This window comes from Balaenoptera musculus, chromosome 17 (assembly GCF_009873245.2).
Source record: "Balaenoptera musculus isolate JJ_BM4_2016_0621 chromosome 17, mBalMus1.pri.v3, whole genome shotgun sequence".
In the NCBI taxonomy this organism is placed as follows: Eukaryota; Metazoa; Chordata; class Mammalia; order Artiodactyla; family Balaenopteridae; genus Balaenoptera; species Balaenoptera musculus.
This window is the reverse complement of record NC_045801.1, coordinates 64,791,640-64,816,382: the sequence shown is the minus strand read 5'-3', so window position 1 is coordinate 64,816,382 and position 24,743 is coordinate 64,791,640. Positions and strand designations below refer to the sequence as shown.

The following is a 24,743-nucleotide window of genomic DNA, read 5'->3' as shown; positions in this document are numbered from 1 at the left end:
GATCTTTTGTTTTGGAGAAAAAGAAGCTGAAAAACAGGAATGGGCAGGCACTCTGAGTCCAGGAGTGGCTTATTTTCAAGGCCCCATGCTGGTTGCTCACAAGGGAAGGATTAAAGATAAGATGAGAAAATTAGCTCCCTTCTTGGAGAGAAGAAAAAAAAAAAAATGCTAAAATGTTATTTCATTTAAAAATATTTCTAAAAGTGTTATGTAAATGATATGTACAACCTATGAGACCCAAAGATTCCATTGTTTTCTTTCTTTTCTCTAACCTGTCTAAAGTTATCAACACTGTCAATGGTATATTAACTTTTTGCAATTTTATAAGGCCCTATCACTGAACAGCTGGTGTGAAATGCCAAGGTTTAGGAGTTGGGCATAGCTCTGATGTCAATTAAAAAATAATCTGGATTACCAGGAGAGAAGGTACACACATGAAAAATAAATCACAGCTGAATTACTCACTGAATGATTTTAAAAAGAAAAAAATCCAAACTTGTGGTAGGGCTAATCTCGTCAGTTTTACTGATTAGATATGTGACACTCGACTGCTCTAATTTTCTCCTATTTAAGAGACTCTCTTTCAACATCATGAAAATAATACCCAAGTAGCAAATAAGGGTAAGAACTTCACCATTCCAAAGATGAATTGTGATTGTGGAGAAAACCCAATGAATCCCAAACATGGGACAGATGCCAAGACGTGGTACAAAGAGGGAGGAAGGAGAAGAAAGCCAGAACAGATCTAGCCAAGTTGGGGCCCACGCAGTGCCAGCAAAAAGCCTACACGGCTAAATCCAATCAAAAGACCTATCTAGATTTCACTTGTAACCACTCTCCTATCTCTCTCTCCTTCCTAGTGTTACAGCCATTCTCTTAGACCTTTATTATTTCCTACCCGGAGGACTGCAATAATCTTCTCTGCTATCACCATCGATCTTCCAAATGGTACACGTCCATCATGTTGCTCTACTGTTTCAATATTGTTCATGGCATCCCCAAGCCCACATCACAAAATCCTGGCATTCAGGGCTCCTGGCACCCCCCTTTTGAGGGTGATGGGCCCATCAGAAGACTAGATGAAATTTCTGATGTTGTCAGTTAACAGATGTGCTTCCTTGGGCCAATCATTTAGTCTTCTGAGCCACAGCTTCCTCATTAGAAAACAAGAAGGAACTAATTGGACATTTAATGAATGTGAGATGGCAGTGCAGACTGTAAAAACTGAACAAAGGTGCAGTATTTTTATTACCATTTCAATACATTTTCTGCTACTCATCTTCTGCAAGTCCGATCCTCTATATGTACTTAATAGATATCCAGCCACTTTGCCTCTCATTTCCCTAAATGGTTACGCTCTCCTTCCGCCTCTCCCAGTCTGCTACCTGGAACAACAAAGTACTCACTATTGCTCCCTCCCTCCTCTGAACCCACCAAAGTAAGCAATAATAGCTCTTATTTACAAAGTGCCTGTGAGTATTTTTCTAGGTGCTTTCCATTGTTTTCCCAACAGCCCTGTGATTGCTCCCATTTTATAGATGGGAAGATTAAGACAGAACAAGTGAGACTTGCATTATCTCCAAGGGGCTTCTCCAGGCCTTAGAGCAAGGGAGGTCCAAAGCTGGTGGTGGCAGGCCAGTACGGTGGTTGGAAAGCTGTGGTGATTCATGTTTGTTCACTGCGTTCCCTTTTACATGTATGAACGTGAAAAATAGGCTTCATTCAATAAGGTAGCAGGAACATACATTTCAGTCTGTGTTACAGCCAGTAAGGAGGAAGAGGCTGGCAGTTAAACGGAAAGAGAACCGCTGTCAGGATAAGGGCAAAAAAAGGGGATGAGGGAGGCTCTTTCAGCTGGAAATCCCTTTGATAGTCAAAAACATTGTGTTTTGGTTCATTTTGAGAGTTTAGGTTCCATGTCAATTCACAGTCTCCAAAGGTTATATTGGGAACCCTAATTTATTTCATCATTTTGATCTAACTTGGCATTGATACACAAAGAAGAGAATAAAATCAGGGAACAATCCTTTGGGAGCAAGTGGCCACTCAGCACACCTGTCACATAGCCCTAGGGCACTGCTCTGCTGGGATGACCAGAGCCACCACAAAGGTTTGAAAGTGTGCTTTGGGTTTTACTCATTTGTCGAATATTTCTTAGCTGAGAACTATGGCTGCCACTGCCACCCATCCACCAAAACCCATTCTCTGTTTCTTCCTGGGCACACAGCTAGGCTACGTCTCCTGGTCTCCTTTGCACTGGGCCAAGGGAGCAGAGGTTATGTACCCTGCTAAGCCTGGCCCATGAAGCCTGCCACTCACGCTCTCCCCTGCTTTTTCTCCCTGTGGGCTAGAAGGCTGATGACAAGGATCACAGAAGCCTCAGAAGCTACACGGTGAGATGGTACAACCATCATCTGCACTGCCAAAGCCTGCTTAAACCAAGCAACCTGGGAGATCCACTCAAGACCATTCAGTAGGAAACAGATAAATTTCTGTTGTGTTTGAGCCATGAGATTTGGGGCCTATTTGTTACCACTGTTCTGCCTACCCTGACAAATTCATGTGCTGGCTTGTGCTTCATTGGGGCCCCAGATGCACACACAACGTCTGCATTGAGTTTACTGTCTAGTCAGCCACACTGTGGCCGTCATTGAATTGTCCTGATGTCCTGAAGGCAGGAGTAATATTAACTACCACAAAGTTCAGAGCATGATCTAGAGCAAGGGCAGGCAGACCTTTTCTCTAAAGGGACAGACAAAAAATATTTTAGACTTTGCAGGCTATATACGGTTTCTGAGACAAATTCTTCATCTCTCTCTCTCTTTTTTTTTATATATAACCCTTTAAAAATTCAAACAACATTCTTAGCTCGGAAGCTCTACAAAAACAGGCCACGAACCAGATTTGGCCTATGAGATGTGATCTGTCAATCCCTGGTCTAGATTTTTAAAATCCAGTGGAAGGATCATACTTCATGACATGTAAAAATTACATGAAATTCAAACTTGGGAACTATAAGTAAAGTTTTATTGACATTTATTCAGTTACATGTTATCTGTGGCTGTTTTTGCACTACCAGGGCAGAGCTGAATAGTTATGACAGGATATGGCCCACAGAGCCTGAAATATTTATTATCTGACCCTTTATCAAAAAAGTTTATGAACCCCTTCTCTGGAGGTTCCAAAAGAGAGATCATCCTGTTTAAGTAACCAGATCCTCTAGAGCCCAAGGAGGACACTGGATGTCTGGCTGCTTGGGTGCCATGCTAAGAATTTGACATCTATAGCCACCATGGAAGGCGGTTATCCCTCAACAGAGTTTGGAGTTTTAGGGAGCTCTTACCCTAAAACAGGGTAAGAACAGCTATCTTTACTGGATACCTAGAGTGTTTTGATGAAATGGGTTAGATAAACTGCCATCAAATTTTTCTTTCATCAATGTGCTGATGAAATGTGATCACAGTAATACACTCACTAGGGAGGTTTAGTTGATCTAAATTCACTATGACAATGGGGACCTTCCTAGAAGCCTGGTACATTAGAAAACAAATGCTTAGACAGCAGATACAAGGTCAATCAGTGACATATGCTGTTTTTATCACTGGATTATTGCTATTAATAAGGCCCTTCAAATTCAGGACACGACTTACATCTTTTTTTTTCCCCCTCCAGCCTTACTGTGAAATCATTGGCACTTAAAGCAATGAATTCTTAAAGCAATTATAAGTAGTAAGATTTATGGATATGGAAACTAAGGCTCAGCATGGATAAACAATTTGCCCAAGGTCAATGAACTGAAAATCAGAGCTTAGATCTGAGTCTAGCTCTATCTGAATTCAAATCTGATGCTCTTTCTATTACACCATAAGGCCTATCACATATTGGTACTTCAAAAATTTAAAGACACTACCATAATTTACTCACTAGCAACTATGCCAGATTCAAGGAGTTTTTTGTTTTGTTTTATTTTTTTGACAGCCAAGGTTCAGCTACATGAAAATACAACTAATACATATTTTATGCCAGACATGATGCTAAGTGTTTTTCACATTTGGTCTCTACCTCTTCAGTTTCCTCATCTGTATATGGGTTTGGCAATAGCAGTTTCAGAGCACTAAAGTTGAGTTAAATGAGTCTTGGACACACAGGAGATTCTTAATAAGTAGGGCCTACAATTAAAAATGCTAAGCTTTATGCTGTCCTAAGTGTTCACATTTAGGTTTTTGTGTAAAATGAGTGAGGCTCAAGACTTTGAAGACCTATTTGAGCCCAAATCTGTATGAGACACAGGTGTTAAAGCAACAATAAAAAGAAAGTATTAAAACAATCAAGATACTGGGTATCTTGGGAAGTCCTCCCACAAAAAGGGAATAATGCTTGGGACATCAGCAAAATACTTATTTTAAATACAGATCTGGGGTCTGTGCTTTGATATTAACAACTAGATTATTACATTGTCTATTTTAAAGAGAACATTCAACAAAAAATATCAAGACGAGTTTTCTTCAGTAAAATTGGGGAATTTGGATTTAGTCTGAAAGCAACTTAAAAAGAAGCATTAAACAAAAAAAGCTAGGACAGATATTATTAACAACAACCTAATTTACAGTAACACCCATGGACTTCATTTTCCTGCTAATATGCTGTTTCTTTTCTCTTCCCTAAAATCTGAACTGTAGCTAGCACCCTCTTTTTGTTCCCATCACCTTTGTTATAAAACAACACTCCCTTATAACACCCAGCAGGACTGCTTCCCACAGCTAGGATTACATGGAAGGTGGGACATTCTCAAACTTTTTTTGGGGGTACATATTGCTATAACATGCCCTAATTTTGCATTATATCAACCAGATCCTGTATCCCCTTACTCAATAGCCTACTCATCCAGGAGCCTGAGCTACTGTGACTAAGCTACTTCTCAAGTATCTGGTTCCCATAGAGACCAGACAGGGATCACATTGTCGGGTATTCACTGCTTTATATGCCTGAAGAGTAAGGCACAGCCACACGCTCCCTTGACAAAGCCCAGGAACATCCCCGAACCTGTGCTCCAAGAAAGGCGGCCCACCCCTGAACTGCTCTAAGATTTCTCTCCTGTGCCCCGAGTAAACAAGAGGGGTGCAAGTTCTTTTTTTTTTTAATTTTATTTTTTTATACAGCAGGTTCTTATTAGTTATCCATTTTATACATATTAGTGTATATATGTCAATCTCAATCTCCCAATTCATCACACCACCACCCGCCTCCCCACCACTTTCTGCCCTTGGTGTCCATACGTTTGTTCTGTACATCTGTGTCTCAATTTCTGCCCTGCAAACCGGTTCATCTGTAGCATTTTTCTAGGGGGATGCAAGTTCTGATCAGCTTGGTTATTATTATTATTTGGAAGAATCCTTGTTGAGCCACACAGTTTTACAAGACACGATTATCAGATCTGAGAGCAGTTCTGCCAGCCTCTAAAGTTCTCTAATCAAGAGAACACGGAGCAAGCTTTCTTGCATGCCTCAGGCTATAATTCAACATCCTCAGCAATAGCATCTTCAAAAGTCAGGAAGGGGCGTGTCCCAGCAATGAGACCACAGGCTGACCAAGAGTGCCCAGCACAAAGAAGGTGTTTAGGAAGAAAGCAAGCTAATAGTGTCTGAGGACCTTCTGATCCTGAGCTGTGCACTGTTGACTAAATCTGACATCTCCTGCCCCGACCACTCCCCCATGCCCCAGGCTCACCTTCCAAGTATCTCCTTGCCTAGTCCAAGTGGATGTCTAATGGGCATTTCAAACCAGTAGAACACTGAACTCTCCATTTTCCCTCCAAATTAGTTCTTCCCCATCTCAACAAATCTATGACTATTCTCCCGGTTGCTCAGGACAAAACCCTGAGCCGATTACTTACTGCCCGCCAGCACAGTCCAATTAAATCCTAATTCTCTATGTGCAATTGTAATAGGGAAGAACCTTTTGTATTCTACTACAAGTTAATCACTAAAGGGATGTCACCTATAAGCTTAAATTATACATAATGGCCCATCTCTGGGAACCCTGCCTCCCAGGTAATGAGCATTAAGCTAAAATACCTTTGTTTAGCTCACAGGGAATATCCTGAGCAGGCCCACCTGTGAATGACTGCAGGGAGGAAGAAATTAACACATCCCTTCCAGAGGCTGATGGGAAACAGGAAATGTTTGACTTTACTCTCTCCCCTTTCAGTATAAAAGAAGACTGAATTCTAACCCAGGCAAGATGGTTCTTTGGGACACGAGTCCACCATCTTCTTGGTTTGCTGGCTTTCTGAATAAAGTCGTTATTCCTTGCCCCAACAACTTGTCTCTCGATTACTGGCCTGTCGTGCAGTCAGGAGTACGAGCTTAGACTCAGTAACACAATAGAATCCATCATCCAATCAGCTTCTCCATCTGCACTGCTAATGCATCAGATCACCCCTGAAACCTCCTCTCTGTTCCCCCACCCCTCTCCCCATACCATTAATCCTCCACACACAACCAAAGTAATCTAAAAATCTAAATCAGACCTTGTCACGTCCCCGTTCAAAGTCTTCCAAGGATTTCCTATGGCATGTGCAATGAGATTAACCCTGCTGACCATGGTTGGGAGGCGCTTTGTACCTGCCCTCATCCCAGCCCACACCTCTCTTGACTCTGCATCTCCAACACTAAGCTAGGCAACACCGGCCTCTTTGTCTCTCAAACATCAAACCCTTTCCTGCCTCTGTGCTTGCTGTTTCCTCTGCTTAGAACACTCTTTCTCCTGATAGGCACATTCTCAACTGGACCCTTCAGGTCATTCTGACCTCAGGCTCAAAGGGTCATGCTCAGGAAGAGTTTCCCCAACGAGGCTTTCTGAAGTTGTTCTCTTCCCAACCCCCATCAACTTATAAACAAAAGGTAAGCTTACATTTAAACATCTCAAATCATCCATACTTGAAAGAATATATACATTTGGCTTTGGGAAATTACAGAGGGTAAAAGTTTTTATCACATGCCCTAGTATGAGAAAACTAAACATACAAACAAACAAAATACTACCGGTTGAAGTCTCAAAATACTAATGGTTGACACTTGTAAAAATAAAATTCATGATATTTGTAATGTTTGGTTTAGATCTTGTCAAGAATCCAAATGAAAAATTCTAAGCTGCCAGTGGCTTCTAGGTTAGGTGTGAACTCCATGTGTAAACCAATAATTTATGGCCAGAGATTGACACGAGGTCGTGCGGTCATGGGATGTTCACCACCTCTCTCTAAGCTGACCCCTTTCAGTGGCTAACAGTGTACTGATCAAGACAACTCTCCTTACATCAATTTGGCCTCTAGTGACAAAGCTTTTAAAGACTTGAGACTTTCTCGGTGGTTTTCAAATGTTGGTTTCCTAAGTGCATGCCCTTTTCAACACTTTTGAGTGAGTTCCAGGAGCTAGCTCTCTTCCTTAGGAGTTAGTTGTAGGGAGATTAAAATGGTTCTGTTAAGATGATCTTCAAGACTCTTCATATTCATTACACTTTGATATTTCAGGCTTTTAAAGTAGTAGTTTTTGTAGAAATAGGGATAGTAATAGTATTGATAGAAGAAATAATATAAAAAATCACAACTAATATTTATTGAATCCTTATTATGTGCTAGCCACAAATTACTTATTTTGAATGACTGATTCTATGACCTTATTTTTTTTATAATCTGTGTTTCTGTTAATTGTCTTCTTCTCACAGAAAATTTGTTTAACAATAAGATGGGGCATATTGTGTTTTACAGATATCTTATTTCTGACAGACATTCAAATGGTGGAATATTCTTGCTCTTATAAATGTGCATTTTTCCAACCCTTTTTTGGATTAGGTGTAGCTTTAGGGTTAAAGGAAGGAAGGTTGCATTGTGAAGCTCATTGATCATTTCTCTCCTTTCACCTTCAGATACCTACACATCAGGTGCTCAATATGTATTTACTGAAATAACCATTTATTGAAAGAATGAATTACCTGCATAAAATCTGTAAAGACAGCATGACCATTTTACAAGTATCAATTTTAACACTTAACTGTGATACAAATCTGGAGTCACCAAGACACAAGAATTCACTTCCTAAGGCTTCACACCAATAGCGTCAAGGATCTAAGACTTACAATAGTTATTTCTTTCAAGATTAAAAAGATGAAAAATATCATATTCACAGGATATTTCAGAAATTACTTAAACGCACTTTAAATAACATGATTTTTGCATGGGAAAGGTTTATGGAACCACCAATCAATCAGAAAGGATTTCCAAGGTTTTGAGAAACCCAAATGCAGAAGATTGAAATTGAAGTTGTACTCATGGAAGGTGATCTGTAACATTATTCTGTACCTATACCATCAAGATAAATATTGTAACGACTCAGAATTGGACGTATTGGTCCTTTGTCATTCAGAGGCCTGATTTTACAAACCATTCATGTAAATTTAGCCCCATAGCAAAGGGACTAATAAAGACATTCATAACAGGTGCTTTGAAAATAAAATACTAACACTGGTAATCACGGAAGACAATATCAAGCGCAATATTTGCTCCATTGAATATGTTGGGAATAAAAAGAATAAAAGGACGTGACAAAAAAACACAACGCAAAAGACCTTTCTGTATCAACTATATATTTTACTATTTCATCCTAGAATAGTATCCAATCACCTGTATTCATTGGGGTCTGAAATAAGAATGAATGTAATTGCATAAAGTTTATCTCATTTTTAAGAGCCTAAAAAGAACTCCTTCTGTTCATTTATATGTTCTTGTTGTACATATATATTTGACTCTTTCAATAAATCAAGTTATCTTCCTTTTTATATTTTAAATGTATTATTTAAAGTTAAGCCACATTCCCATTTGGATAAAAATATTCAATTCTAGGAATACTTACTCTAAAGAAATTAAAAACTGATGCCTTGTGGTACTCACCCTCCCGTATCTGTTGGCGTAGGACCCAGTGAGCAAGGAGTGGAAAACGATGATTGTCTCGTCCAAGTCCCAGATGAACACCCTCTACAAAGGAAGAACCAATCACTGTGTCTTTCCCTTGGTTGAGAAACCTGCTATTCAGCTAACTTCAACATGAAAAGGTAGTCTTTAAATGGGAGACAAATGAAAAATGTGAATTTCCTATTTTTTTTAAACACAGCTGTTCCAAAGGGTATCTCCTAGCTTTCCTCAGATATAACCTCAAATGAGGTACAAGAGGATAAATACATTAGCAACACTGACATAAATATAGGAAAAAAGACTATATGTCCTTTCTACTTCTGTAGTTGCTTCTTAGTCTTAGTTCCAAAGAAATGAAACATAAGCTAAAATGAGTTTGTTTATAACTTCTAAGACAGAGAGGGGCAATCAATGAAAAATCACTCAATTGATCTTTTCCTTATCTCTGCTCTCTGTTCATTAAGAAGTGTTCAAATAACTAATCTTGTGTTTTATTCTTATCAAGCCAAATATTTAAAAATTGCACATAAAAACTGAAACTGTACATCATCTATTCACCTTAGGTTATCTATTGCGATGTTATCAAATGGATGATATATTGTTCCTGCCCAATTTTCTTCAGATTTCCGAGTTAACAACTTAAGCGGACGCAACACACATGCTCCTGACACACTCTTGGGGTATTTGGAATCGAATTATTAAAGGAACTCATTTCAAAAAGGTCTTTGAGATACCACAAAAGGCCTCCCAAGCCTGCTTTTCTTCTTCTTACCAATCCCACTTACACCAGTACATATTCATACACACAAGTTCTGCTGGAAATTTTCCATCTTTTCAGCTAAAAGAATCATGTTTTCTACCATCAGTTTCACTTGGGCAATAAAAAGAAACTTAATTCCAGTGGATTCAAGGCTATGAAATCTATCACCCTTTAAAGTTTTATTTAATCCCTCCTGCTTTGAACTCCACCAAAATATGTCTCATAAGGTGATAACCACTTCTGTTTAGAATATCCTGGGTTTTCCTTTCTCAATATACATAGCGTGTCTTTAATTTCCGAGTGGATTTTATTAAGCAGTTTTCGTACAACACTTAATTTAAATGGCAATGACAGAGCAGTACAAGAGAATTTTGTCAAAGCAGGATTATATAATTTATGATGTTTCACTAAAGAGGAAAAAAAAATGCTTTACTACATAGTTAAAGTAGAAGAGAAAACAGAAATAAATAACTGCTTTATCTTCAATATGGAAAAAAAACTGGCTTACTTATAGTTAATATGGAACAGAATGCAGTAATAAAGGCATTTGGACACCTTGCTCACAGCAGGTATACAGAATCACCAGTTAGCTACTAAAACACCTCACTATTTACTCAGGCCTTGGCAATGACATACCTCAAGATCAGAATCTGGCGGAGGAGAAGGATTATTGTTTCTTCGGCCCCGTCCACGTGACTTCCCATCTGAACCTCGACGCAATCGATCAGAATCTGAATCTTTAATGGGTGTTGACGGGCTGTGGATTGTACTGTACTCTGTGGAAATACAGCAAGGACTTTCATCTCTTGTTCTATCACCACGGTGCCAAGATTATCCTTGTTTTAATCCATAGGGAAGTCGGAAAAGTAAAGCACATTTCATTCTGCTCAAATTCTACATTATCTTTTACGGACATCAGTAAATAATTTAAGAGATAGTTGATGCTAGACTTGTTTGGAAAGAAGGTGTGATTAGAAATAATTAAAAATTAATGGAAGGTGGGAGACAACAGGTTGTACCAAGTGGGGGAGATTTTCTTTGTGGTTCTCTGAGGTGAGACAACGTGTCCCCATCTCCAGGTCCACTTGCTTCTCTCTCGTCCCACAAAGAGCTCCTGGCCATACTGAGAGGTCCACACAATTGCCTTACCAGCCATGCTCCTGCCTACAGAAAGGCTTCTGGGGCTTCCCTGGTGGCGCAGTGGTTAAGAATTCACCTGCCAATGCAGGAGACACGGGTTTGAGCCCTGGTACGGGAAGATTCCACATGCTGCGGAGCAACTAAGCCTGCACGCCACAACTACGGAGCCTGCGCTCTAGAGCCTTCGAGCCACAACTACTGAGCCCACGTGCCACAGCTACTGAAGCCCGCGTGCCTAGAGCCCATGCTCTGCAACAAGAGAAGCCACCACAACGAGAAGCCCGCGCACCGCAACGAAGAGTAGCCCCCCCACAAAAAAATAAATAAATAAATAAATATTTTAAAAAAAAGAAAAAAAGAAAGGCTTCTGGTTCATGGAACGAAATGAAAAGAAAAACCCCTGGGCCAGGGAAAATGGAATCAGATGGATTTTTCTTTGAAAATTTAAAATTCTCCATTTTCTCCCTCATTTTATGTGAGAACAAGGGAGCGGCAAGATGAGGAGAGCTCGTGTACGAGCCATGCCATACTCTACGGCATTCATCACAGGCTCTTCCTGTGTCTTCATCTCTTTGAACCAAATATCCCAAACCAGGCAGCACATTAAAAGTACTCATCTGGGAAACTCAGAAAAACCACAGAAATAATCGTAGAGAAACCACAAAATTAAAAACAACCCCCAACCAGCTCAGAGGAAGAGCTGGGCAGTGGTTGTGGAGTCGGGAAGAGACTCTTATCCTGTTTCCAGAATAAACAAAAAACCCTCTACTCTTAGCCCTAGGTACGTTCTTTTCATAGTCCATCCAATTCACCCATCAGACAGTCTCTACCTGCCCAAACTCCAGATGCGCCGGGGTGCTGGCTCTCCCCCAGCCTCTTTGCCAGATCACTCTACTAGATATGGGCTGGAATCTCTCAGTCTAATAAGAGGAATGATTATTCTCACGAAGACGCTGATGTGACATTTCACCAAACAGAGAACTGTGGAGAACAGCTAAAGACGTGGTAGGCTTTATTAATGTACTATCACCTTTGACTCTACCAACAAGGCCTTCCGTGTGTCAAACTGTGCGATCTCAGTATTACCTCCAAGTTGAAGTGCTTCTCCAAAGCCTTATGAGTCAGGGTAGATAGGAATGGACTCTGACAGAGTAAATTCTGTTTCTAAATCACATGAAACAGCCCTATGTCTCTTGTTTAACCTGAAAACCTAATTGATTCCTATCACTTTTAGATGTAGCTTTTGCATGTCCTCTGGCATAGCAAACAAGATAGCAAACTTCCTCATATAAACTGGACATGTTATCCTTGATCCTAGAAACCACCATGATGACTTACAAGGCTCTTGGTTAATTACAGCCAGAAAATTCAAAACAACTCCACTCAATGCTCAATTTATGTTAATCGGGATGATTAACATAAATTCTGAGCTAACTCATCTCATAGAACTGTTAGAATACAGTGCCGCCTGGTGAACGATAAGCATTCTCTAAATCTATATTAGATTCTTTTCTTGCAGAGGTAGATATTTGTGGCATCTTCTCAAGATGTTCCAAACCAAGCATCCCTCTTCCATGTTTTATAGAGAATTAGGAAGTTCAAATGAATTTATTTTTTATGGCGTTCATTAGATTCAAAGTTGTGTTTTAAAGAAAAAGTCTTGACCTCTTTTTTCTTTAAATATTCTGCGATCTACATCTCCATACAGAATCTTTATAGCCACCACCCTATACAGAACACACACCAATCTCTTTTAACAGTTTCAAAATGGAGCTGGACTTCAAGTACTTGTCTGTAAAGTCTATCCTGAATGGTGCTGAGCTCTCCAGCTTTGGAAGTTCATATCTGAGAAGAAGCTAAAGACACCAGGCAATGTGTCTTATCGCATTATTGCTTTACACCTCAACTTCCAGATAGTTTAGAGATAATTTTGTCCTCAAAGTAGTTTATCTTACCTAAGTTTTCTGAGCCTAGATTTCCTCCAGTTGATTGCCTATTCCTTTATTTCTTGGTGTTTACTTCTTTATCCCTTTTTAAAAAACTCAATTAAATCTTTAAAAATACATTCCACCTCAATTTGTTTGGAAATAGAAAAGCTATAATGAAATCGATTACTTACTCCTGTAAACCTCCCCCCAAAGAAAACAAATTCAATGATCAAAGTCTACAAGAAGACTTTTAAATCATGCTATGTAAAGTTTTTCCAGGTGAAGAAAAGAAGCCCTAAAAGATGGACAATCTGACAACTTATTAGAAGGAATATGAAATTTGAATAATGCAAGCTAGTTTTTTTCAAAAACTCCTCCTCTTTGTTTTACGAGGTAGAATTAAATGCTTCTACTCTCCTAACCAGCTTTCCCGTCTCTTAGTTCTCCTTCCTCCTACAAGTACAAAACAACAAATAATTTAATCTTCTAATCCACTAACATCTCATGTTTCACTAAAATCCTCTCTAAATTGTTCAACTTTACCCCCACTGAGATAATGGATGTGAAAACACTCAGAAGAGCATTCATTTAACAAACACTGACTGAATGTTCACACTATTCTAGGCACTGTACTAGGAGCCTGAAGTATAATGATGTATACCAAACAGATATGGTTCCTGCCTTCTTGGAGTTTAACATTCAGAGGAAGGCACTGATTCATGAATAAAAATGAGAGATTACAAAACAACTTGGAAAAGGTTATGAAACGGGAAAAGCAGAATGCTAGGTGACCACAGAGGAAGTCCATGTAACTCAGATTTGCAGGGTCATAGAAGGTTCCTCATGATGGAAGACAAACATGCCAATAAAAAGCGTATATAAATATGTTCCAAGTAGTCACATGAGCACATGTGAAGGTGCAGAAAGAGAGAGCATGTTGAAGAACTGAAAAACAATCAATGTGACCTGACGCTATAGAGTACAGAGATGAGGCTGGAGTGGCAGGCAAAGAATTCAATAAGGGGCTGATGTCATCAAATTTACATTTTTAGATGGAGGACTCTAGCTCCAGTGTAGCAAGGGTCCTGGAGACAAATGAAGACTGAGAAAGGGAGACCAGTCGGGAAGATAATTCAGTCATCCAGGTGATGGATGCTGGTGGCCCAGATGCAGGTAGTGGGGATAAGGAAGAGTTACAGGTTCAAAGAGTCATTTGGCAGTGAAATCCATAACTAATGGGATAAAGAAGAAGGGGGAAGGTTGATGCTCATGCTAGTGGTTTGGCAACTAGGCAGATTGTAGTATGATCATGGGGCTTAGGAAGAAGGAGGGATGGAGGGAAAAATGTAGGTGAGAATTTGGGTCCAACTTTGGACATATTGAAATTGAAGGTCAGCACATTTTTTTGGCAAAGGATCAGATAGTAAATATTTTAGGCTTTGTGGGCTATGTGGTCTCTGTCGCAGTGACTCAACTCCGCCATTATGCTGCAAAAGCAACCCCATACAGGATGTTGGTGAAGGAGTATGGGAGTATTTCAATAAAACTTTATTTACAAAGCAGATTTGGCTTGTGGGAGGATATAATTGCATTCATTAATGTAACTGTGTGACTACGAGATTCAAGTAAGTAACTCTGTTGTGACTGAGATTCAAGCAAGCGACTGTCACCTGACTTTTCTGGGTGGTAGCACTTCTTCAAACCTGTTAAATGGTAAATGGTAAAACTGTGTAGTAAAGATAGTAAGTGAAACATGTTGCTGAACTAACTGGAGAACGAGGTCCAAAAGAAGGAGCTAATTCTGGGGGAGCTGATAACAAGGAGAAAAAGAATTTAATATATACTTTTTAAAAGGCCCTATCCCAGGTGTTAAGAGAGCTGAGCCGCCATGCTGTCAAAACATCCCTGTCTTGAATATGCAAACAAAGCAAGAGGAGGACAGGATTTTGTTTTTCTCACGAACACAGTAACTTGACATGCAAAACAGATTACAGATTCTCCTCGGGTTGATACGGGCACCTACCCCTCCATCCTGGGAGGGATTCTGTGTTCTCATCTCCAACAGAACAGATCTCCGTGCAGGCACCAAGCCTAATGAAACCACTGTACGATGGGCACTGTTTCAGGTGTGCGACCTTGGGGACGCTTGTTTACTGGGCTCTTTGCAGTTGACTGAATCTGGAGGACACAGTGACAAATGACAGAAGCAGGCAAGCTCCAGTGACACTGCATGATGAGCTAAGTTTGTTTATGAGGAAAAGAAAAACTCAAAGGCCCTGCCTGCCAGGGTCAAGCCATACTGTTCACTATCCAGTCAGTCCTCTGTATCCTCAAGTGTAGCATCCACAGACCAAAAATATTTTTAAAAATTCCAGAAAGTTCCAAAAAGCAAGACTTGAATATGCCACGTGCTGCCAACTATTTACATAGCATTTCCATTATATCAGGTATTATATGTAATCTAGAGAGGATTTAAAGTATAGAGAAGGATGTGCATAGGATATATGCAAACAACTACACCATTTTATATAAGGGACTTGAGCATCCGTAGATTCTGGTATGGGGTGGAGGGAGCGTGTCCTAGAACCAATCCCCCAGGATACTGAGGGATGACTGTACAGGAGAATTAGGAAATTAGGTGAAAGGGCAAATGGAAAAGGAGCACGTATGCCTTGCACACCGAACGCTTAGATTTTCCTTGACTTGCAGTCACCTCTGACAACTGAATCTGACAGCTATTCCTTCCCAGGCTCTCCCACAGTCACCCAACAACACTCTGTAAAACGGATTCTCCTCTCCTGTAAGTCAGCCTGGAATCAACCTCTCTAGTCCGAGATCCTCAGAGTTGAAAACTGATATTCCTGGAAGTTTTCTGACAATGGTTTCTGACCAGTTTGAATTTGTAGCACGCTTGGTAAGCACTGATACTTCTTTTGAGATAATGATTGCCATGTATTCATGTATTTATTGCTTCCTATTCAGGAAGAGGAAAATCAGTCAATGTCCATTTTGACATGGTGTATTGAGATAGAGCGCTAGTGATCTCTTGTCAATGTGAGCATTATATATAATGTATATTTGTGAACACTGCATACAATGTACAGTAGACATTTATACATTTGGTAAAAAGACCTGATTAAATTCGATTAGGCTCTTGACATTTATTTTTAAAGCTTGATAGTCTTTGACAGTAAAATAGAATAAATTAACGTTGTCACTTAAAAAAATACAGTTGACAAGGCTCATGTTACTTTGGGAACAACTAAAGATATAAAACTGGATAACAAGTAAACTAATTGTTCTTGATCGAATGTTCTAAACAAATGTTCCTGATCTTTCTCGATGTTCGCTTATTAGCAGATTGAAGTCATCCTGAATGAAAATGAAAATAAAGTAGTTTCAGACAATAAAAAACTCCCCGAAATTCCCATTACTCTCCAAACTCTAAAGAAATTCCAGTGGCGGCCTAAACTTCACGCTTGCACTGCCCGGTGACAGAGTCACTACCATAGAAGACAAATGCTCACAGCAGAGCACGGACGTATATACATACACACACTCATTCAACTAACTTGCTTTTTTTTTTTCCCCCAATAAAAGGGGAACAATGTTGGAAAACGTCTCCAAAAAGACCTTTACAGATTGTTTTTTGAAAGCAATCTTTGAAACAAGTCAATTTTAAAGCAGTTAAAAATTGGTCATCTTATCCTTGCCCTGGATCTAATCTTCCATTCATACTGTCCTTCTCTGCTGGAGTTTGAGGAATGAATGGGGAGGATTTTCTTATGTCTTTTCTTTTTAAATTAGTCATTAATGCCACATCTATACTGATAATGGACTGTAAACTCTATTGCCGAGTTTCAGTTTTTCCCACCTTCCCCTTTCCACTGTTGTGATTTGGGGAATTCTGACTCAGGAGACACCCCTAGCAAATCTTTTTGGTGATAAAGGTTTCTAAACAGCTCTGATGCATCTTCCGCTTTCTTAGAATGCTGCTCTACCTTCACCTCTCTCCATCTGTGATGCCAGCAGCTTCTCTTTTGGATTTGATCCTTCTTTCTTAAACTTCTGAGAGAAACGTAAACACGTAATGCTATCTTCTCAGGAAGTCCTAGCTCCGGCCAGTGCCCCTGGCCTACTGCCCACGGATGTGCTTGATCAGATTCGACTGGTAACTGTGTACCAGGCCAGCTCCATGGACTTGTGGCCTGAGTGGTCACAAGGGGCCCTGTGCTCAGATGGGCCCTGCACGTGGTTGAAGGCTCTGCTGTGTGGTTTTGAAAGTCTTGATCTATGAACAAAGGGCCTGCATTTTGTGCCCTAGGGCCCACAAACCATGTAGCCATCCTGCCTGTGGCTGCCACGAACAAATCCCTGAGCCAGTGGAGGAAACGCCACTTTAGGATTATATGCTGAGACAGAGCACCTACTTTGCGCCAGGCAAAGTGCTAAGCACTGGGGACCCAACCGAGCCGGATGGCGGTTCCTGCCTTCACAGAACCTCAGTGCTGCCTATATTCATGACATACTGAGGCGCGACAGCATGGGACAGCTTGACCCTCAGGACCAAGTCTCCTTCTAGCCTCAAGCAAGAAACCTGCCTACCTGCCCCCTCATTCACTGAAAAAATAGAAGCACCCGCTCTCCACAGTTTCCATGCCTGGGTAAACCCCCCCCTGCCAGCACTTTTCAGGAACAGTCTCCTGCCCTCTTGTTAGGATGGATGAATTTCTGCTCTCCCAAGGCCAGCCCCTCATTTGGGCATGAGACCCCAGCCCCCTGTCACCTACTTCAGCCAGTGTTCTTCCAGATCACTCACCTATGTGTACAGGCTGGATATATTTCCTGCCTAAAAATACCCCCAAATTCTCCCTCTAGTTTCTGCCCCATTTCTCTATTACTCTATAGCGTACAGTGAAAATAACTGAAAGAACTGTATTACTGCATCAATTTCTTCTCCTCCCCCTCTCTTTTGAATCCATCCCACTCACACTACTTTCTCCAACATGCCACCAGCATCCCTGCTCTGTCCAATCCAATGGCACAGTCTCGAGTTCCATTTTCTCAAGCCTTCACCAGCATTACACACAGTGGATCACACCTCACTCGTGGATGCTTACTTCCCTTGGCCCCATGCCTCCTCTGGCTCTCTGCGTTCACACTTGCTGCCCTGCTTAACTCATCCAGGCACGTCAGCTCTAAGTGGCATCTATGCTGACATATTTAGGCCCTCAAGTAACCTACGAACATCAGACTTATTTATCCAACAACTTACTTGCCATCTCCCCTTCGGATTTCGAACAGGCATCTCAAACTCAAACGGAAATCCTGATGTCCTCAACGCCACCTTCTCTTCCTGCCATTTTCTCCATATCGATAAATGACAGATGCACTTTTCTAGCTATTTGGGCCCCAAAGCACGGTGTCACCCATGACTCCTCTCTTCTTACTTCTCACATTTAATCCACTGACAAATCGTGGTAGCTCTACCCTCTAATCCCCCTCAAGTCTGACTGCCATCACCACCGCCACCGCAAACACCAAACCTGGCCCCCATTACATCTCCCCTGGACCACTGGAAGCATCTCTTACTTGATGGCTCCGTTCCCCATCTTGCCCTGCCCCAGACCATTCTCTGCCCAACAACCAGACAGATTCCTTTTAAATGTCATGGCATCTTGTCACTTTTCTGCTTAAACACTTCTCACCGCACTCAAAACAAAATCCAAAGTTTGCCCCATGCCCACATGCCTGCTGTGATCTGGCCTCTCTACCTCCCCACCCTCAGCCCCGACACTCTCCTCTGCCAATGGGCTCCAACCACACTGCCCCCCCCACCCCCCGCCAGGCCTTGGTAATTCTGTTTCCTCTCCCAGAACACTCTTCCCCTAGATATCAAGGTGGTTCTTTCCTCACCCCTTCCGGGTGTCTGTTAAAATGTCACCCTGCTGGACCACTCTTCTGAAACAGTTCACCTGCCCTAACTCTCTTCTCTTTACACACCAGGTCATCCTTCCAGGCACTTCTGTCGACTAGATGCATTTTTATATTTACTATTGTCTGTGTGCTCTGGTAGAATGTAAACTCCCAGAGGGCACAGACTTCATTTTGTTCACTGCTGAGTCCCCTGTGTCAAGAACAGAGCCTGGAACATTCCGGAGGCTCAAAAAACATTTGTTGTTGAATGAACTAACAACCTGGCACATGGAACATCCCTGGTTCACAAAATGCACACGATCACCGATAATCCACAGGGTAAAATTTAATTTTAAACACTCTCTTAAGGAATGTGTCGTAAGTGAGTGCTAATCAACGTGGTGTCACGCACTTTCAGGGAGGATCTGACAGAAGGAGAACCCAGACACACTCAGTTCCTTATTCTATCCTCTGGGTTCAGCTGACTTCATCCAGTGCAGAGCTAGGGGTAGACCTTACCTTTCACAGTAAAAGAAAAGTGAGGCCATATTTGGGTTGAAAAGTGGAGGGTAGATTGAACAGGGCTTCCTCTAGGCTTTGAGATGACTTCTCTCATTCTACCTGCCTTCTCTGCCTCATACACTTAACTGGACATGCCTTGACTTTTCTCAGAGAGAGTGTCACTTCCCTATGCCACAAGCCTTGCTTTGCAGTGATGAGAACAGCGTCAGGTGGTCCAGCCTCTGATGGGCTCCTGGATGGGGAGCTTTGGCTGCCACCTTCTCCCAGAGGTTTGGGGCTGGGGGATGGGAGCTGCCCAGGACCCAGGCTTGGCCACAGCAATTATGGAACCTGCACCGACTCTGAAAATATGACCTTCTTCTCTTTCAATGTTTGGGAAATAATCCACCTATGGAGGGGGTGGATCCTGCAGGTTTTGGTCCATCTCCACTTTTCTTAACTTACAGGACAGCACATGGAAAACTAAGCAGTTCAAATGTCATCACAGTGGACAGTGTAACCTACAAATCCAGACAGTATGATCTGAATGGGCGTGGTAAGTTGTCATTTAAATAATTATCTGCACATTATCTGGACTTCAGCTTCTCCAACAGTAAAATGAGGATGACACCATTATGAAGAGTAGGTAAGATAATTTTATGCTGCAGTATTTTGTACAACGTGTTAGTGCCGTCATGTGAAGTGAACTGTTCCAAGTCACCTCCCGGGATTCAGGTATCTTATTGGTAAAGACAGTCATAAAGTGATCTTCCAGCTTAGAAATGCTGTTCATCCTTCAGTGAAATGTAAGTATACTTTAAGTTTGTTCCGATGGAAATGATACCATCATTGAGCTCATTGAAAAGGGTCTATATCTCCAGCCTTGGATGAATATCCCTTCCCTATCCTCTGTCCCTCACTCATTCCGTCTTCTGATGCTGAGGATAAATTTTACCTCCTTTATTAGTTTTTTTCCCAAACACTTTACATAAGAAATCTCTGGTTCCTGCATTCTTCTGGAGCACTTTGCTGCTTCTCCTAGCACTACACTGTTTCAACTCAACCTTTCTTAGGTTTGACTGTTCACACAGAATGCTCCTTAAGGACAGAGAATAACCCTGTTGCTCTCTGTATCCCCACTGAACCTAAGAGTGCTTTGTAATTAAGAGATGCACAATGATGAGCTAAGGGCACGTTGGAGAACATCATCAAATCCTCATTCACAGGTGGCAGTAGAAGAAACCATGCTTTTTGCCCTTCCTTCAATTCTGGAACAGGAACAATGTAACAAAATTTAATGGCAAGATTAAGGAATAAATCTCAACAGAAACGTGCTTCCTCTATAACCTTTCTCAACATCACAGCTGAGTCAAGGGAGGTAATTAGATGAACAAATGTACTGAAACGGACACATTAGGGAAAACACTAAATGGGAAGCTGGAAAGAAAAGAGATCCCTCAGAAAGAAAATTCTTAGAATGCTCAGAACATTTAAGATGTCATCGGGGATGGAAAAGAACAGAAACTACAGAAGTTGAAAACGATGTCAGAGGTAGAGAAAATGAATTCTTACCTTTGGGAAACATATTACAATTGGCAACATGCTTCTTTATATAAATTAGCTGAACTGAAATGAATACAAGCCTATAAATTAGACAAAGAGGTATGAGACTCTGGGCAGAGAGAAGAAGAGATGGAGACACGTGTGCTCTTGGGAGGTTATTATTATGAGAATCCTGAAGAGATTTCTGTGCGTACATTAACCAAAATGGCAGCATTTCAAAGATGGTTGTAATGTAGTTTGCAAAACAGGTGCTTCCTGAGCATGAGTAGTTGTGGTGAATCTTTTCTCTGGCCCTTATTCTTACTGAATAAAACATTTAAATTCTTTATTTTATTTTCTGAGTTATTTACATCCTACCTTTCTCCAAAAAGGGTTTAAGATACCCACCAAATATATACACAATAACTCTATAGCAGTCTTTTAAAACAATGAACGAGTGCATTAGACGAGACACTGGAGTGGGCAATGTAAATAAAATAAAGCTGGGAGGAGAGTGGTCAGCCCAGGTCTGCTTACCCTAAGTCTGCAGTCAACACAGGCAGAGGTGCAAATAGTTCAAAGACTCATGGGGCATATAAGGTGAGACAAACCAATTTCTCTACAGAAACGAGAAGGAAACGCCTCATGGGACTGCTCATTGAGAAGGGTGTGTGTGATGCCGGGAACATACCCTCCTGGTAAATCAAACAGCACGTTTCACAAGACTCTGACTCCTAAGGCTGATTACACTGGACTCCGTATGGCTGACTCGGCGCTTCAGAGCACAGAACATGGACGGCAGGCATCTTGCTTATCTTAAGGGTAAAACTGAAAATATCTAGAAGAACGAGGCCATTATTTACCCTTCTGGCAGCTAACAGAAGCAAGTTTCCACTTGGGTTCTAGACGGCAGTGAGGGAGGAGGTTATACTGATGAGTTACTTGGAGGAGAGTGATTCTTGGCTGCTGGCTTGAGAGGAGACTCGAGCTTTTTGTTACTAAGTTAGCTGCACTGAGAATGGAAATGATGTTCCCCTATGAAAATTAAGAGACATGTCCAGGGACGATTCCTAGCTGGAAGGCCGCAGCCCTGAGGGAACGCCAGTGATGTTCCTCAAAAAGCTATTTAGGACCCACAGAGACCTACAAAGTAATGGGCCAACAAGCCTCCAAAGTGACATGCCAATTTTATACTGGGAGATTTTTAAAGTGGGAGCTATCTTTGGCAACAAACAACCAACCTCATCAAAGCCTTGAACAAATTACATTACATCATATAAGATTCTCAGTGAATATTACCTCATTAAAGGATAAGAGAATACTTAAAGAAACTTTGATAACTTCAAGTGATCGGTCATAGAATCCTCCCATAAAAACTTGTGTAAAACAAGCCAAGGCAGGTATACTTGTTGACTAGTCTCATAGAAGTAACCAGAAGTCAGAGACCAATAGGTATTAGTAAATTTTAGAGAACTGCTTTGATCTCTCTATCTGTCTTCCATGACTATTGCTTCCCTTTCACGAATTACTAACGCAGGTAAATTAGGTCCTCAGACAAGGTCTAGTGACTAAATTAAGAGAACTTTATCATCCCTGGAGTCAGGCCATCATCCACTCTCCAGTACTCTATGGAACGACCTCATAGAAACATCTATCATCCTTCTCACACGCTTCAACCTCTGGCTTAAATCCCCGACAGTCATTCTATGTGAAGAAAACAGGTGAGACACACTTTGAGGGCTTTATCTCTGAAATTACCACAATGTGCAACGCACTACAGTTATCTTCAAGAGGGGAGAACTCATCAGCTCCCGAGGCTGGGGACCTTGCCTTTCTTGTCACCTCTATGTCCCTGGCACCAGGCGCAGCGCCTGGCACACAGCAAGCATTTGTACATGTCTGTTGAACACATAGCTGAAGAAACGAATATCTGAAAGCCTAGTATCTGTCAGTCACTTTGCCGGCCACCACATAATTTCATTCCCTCATTCATCTTATACACAAGAGTGGTATTATCCTCATTTCATAGAAAACTGATACACTAAAGAGCTAAGTGATGTGCCCGGAGTAAATGACAGAAGCAGGATTCCAAGCCGGGTTAGCCCAACTCCGAATCCCTAGGTACCACTCCAGTTTCTCTCAATTATATTCCAAGGAAGTGTGTGGTGCCCAAGAGAAGTTCACAGATATGCCCTGTGGGGGTGGGTGGAGAGTGGTACCCAGGCAGGTGTGATTAGGAAACACTGTGCATTATATTCAATTCTCAGTGAATATTACTGTAGCAAAGGATCACAAAAGACTGAATGTAAAGGAACCCTGATAACTTTAAACCTGACAACTTGTGTCCCTAACGGATTCCACCTTGGAACTCATTATAGGACATCCCTCTCCATCTTCAGGAGATAGCAGTGCTGCCTGGGGCAGTGTGGATCTCCATACCACATCATATCTCCCAAGGCTGCCACTCCAACTTGCCATAGAGACATGTTGCTGATGGCAGGCCGCGCGGCTTTGGAAAAATTTAACCTTTCTGGATTCCTTATTCATAATCAGTAGAGTCAAAGTCTTAGGGAAAAGATCTATAAGGTCACTTCTAACTTTAAAATTGTTCAACTGCTCCAGGTGAAGTTACTCAAGTGGATTTGTAGATTAGAAAAGAGTTGCCAATTTTCAAATCAGCTATGTTCTAAATATTTTTACATAAGCTGTCTGAAACTCAGAAACTATTTTCTCACAGAAACAATGGTAGACATGATTTCCAAACCAATCCATGATTATCAAGTCAATCAATAATCCAGGTGAAAACTGCACACACGCAACATAAAACATTAGAAAACTGTACTCAAATACCGGCAGTTACATAAAAGTGAAAAATAGAAAAATTTGTCTTACATAATGGTTCTGAAGAAAATGCAATTTTAATTTTATAAAGTTTCTAAAGGGGGTCACATAAATATTTTCAAAAGTGTTGGAAGATGATTGTACTGGGTTAAGATGCCTGCTTTCACTTTAAAATGAATGGCTTCCCTTGAGACAAGAATATCATTATCCCTATACTTAACACTCATCAACCGTGAGCTGTGAGTGGAGAAATACAGAAAAAAAGAAAAAGTTCGCCAGGTAGAGAATGAGGTCCTTGCAGGGAAAGGGAAAGGAAAGGGTAAAGGGCTGTTGTCAATATCGTTTCCTAAGCAGGTCCACAGTAGGTAATTATTAAACAGGATAAATAGCGAGTTAAGGACAGAACAGATGCAGGAAAGTGGAAGATAAGAAAGTGTACAACTGGTTGTAGGATCATTCAAGAGATCCACAAACTGATCTTATAATTCAGGAAATACAGTAAAAGATCACCTTAGATATTACATACATGTCCCTATAATTTCAGACAGACCTACGTTATTTTTATTAGCAAGTAGAGCTCATTCAAACATTGAACATATATTTAACTGAATGCCTCCTAATAGATGCCTTTGCTGAGTAATTATGCTCATATATGCTATGAATAATTAAAGAAGATGAACACCATATAGCTACTACCTTTTGTGACTCTTTGTTTACATTTTCATGTTGCCGCTTGTTTGAAATCTCAGACCCAGTGGTTTCAAGAAGCAGCATGCTTTCCTGATTAAGAACTCAAGTTTGAAGCCAAGCTTCCAGAGGTTAAATCCAGCACTGCAGCTGACCTCTCCTTGGCTTCCCTTGCCTGTAAAATGGGGATAATGATGACATTGCCTATTCTCTTGGACCTGGTAGAAACAAACTAAGTCATGCACAAACAGTGCTCAGAATGCTGCTTGGTACATAGTAAGTGCTCAGAATATATTCGCCATTGTTATATTTGGATACGAAATATAAAAAACAACAAAACTACATATTGACTTTTTCTCTGTATATTACTAAGAGAAAAATGTAGGGTACAGAATAGTATGTATAGTATTCTAATATCTTTAAGGAAAAAGAAAACTAATTAAAAGTATACATACTTGAATAG

General features: G+C 40.9%; 1 protein-coding gene across 1 annotated transcript in view; it reads right to left on the bottom strand.

Annotated features, from left to right (window-relative positions):
• The window catches only part of EYA1 (EYA transcriptional coactivator and phosphatase 1), a 158,352-nt gene that overhangs the window by 64,094 nt on the left and 69,515 nt on the right, over positions 1-24,743 (bottom strand). The window contains exons 10-11 of the mRNA XM_036829798.1: positions 10,362-10,501; positions 8,945-9,028 (exon numbers count right to left, since the gene is read on the bottom strand). Coding sequence (XP_036685693.1) covers positions 8,945-9,028; positions 10,362-10,501 — 224 coding nt within the window. The remainder of the gene's footprint in view (positions 1-8,944; positions 9,029-10,361; positions 10,502-24,743) is intronic.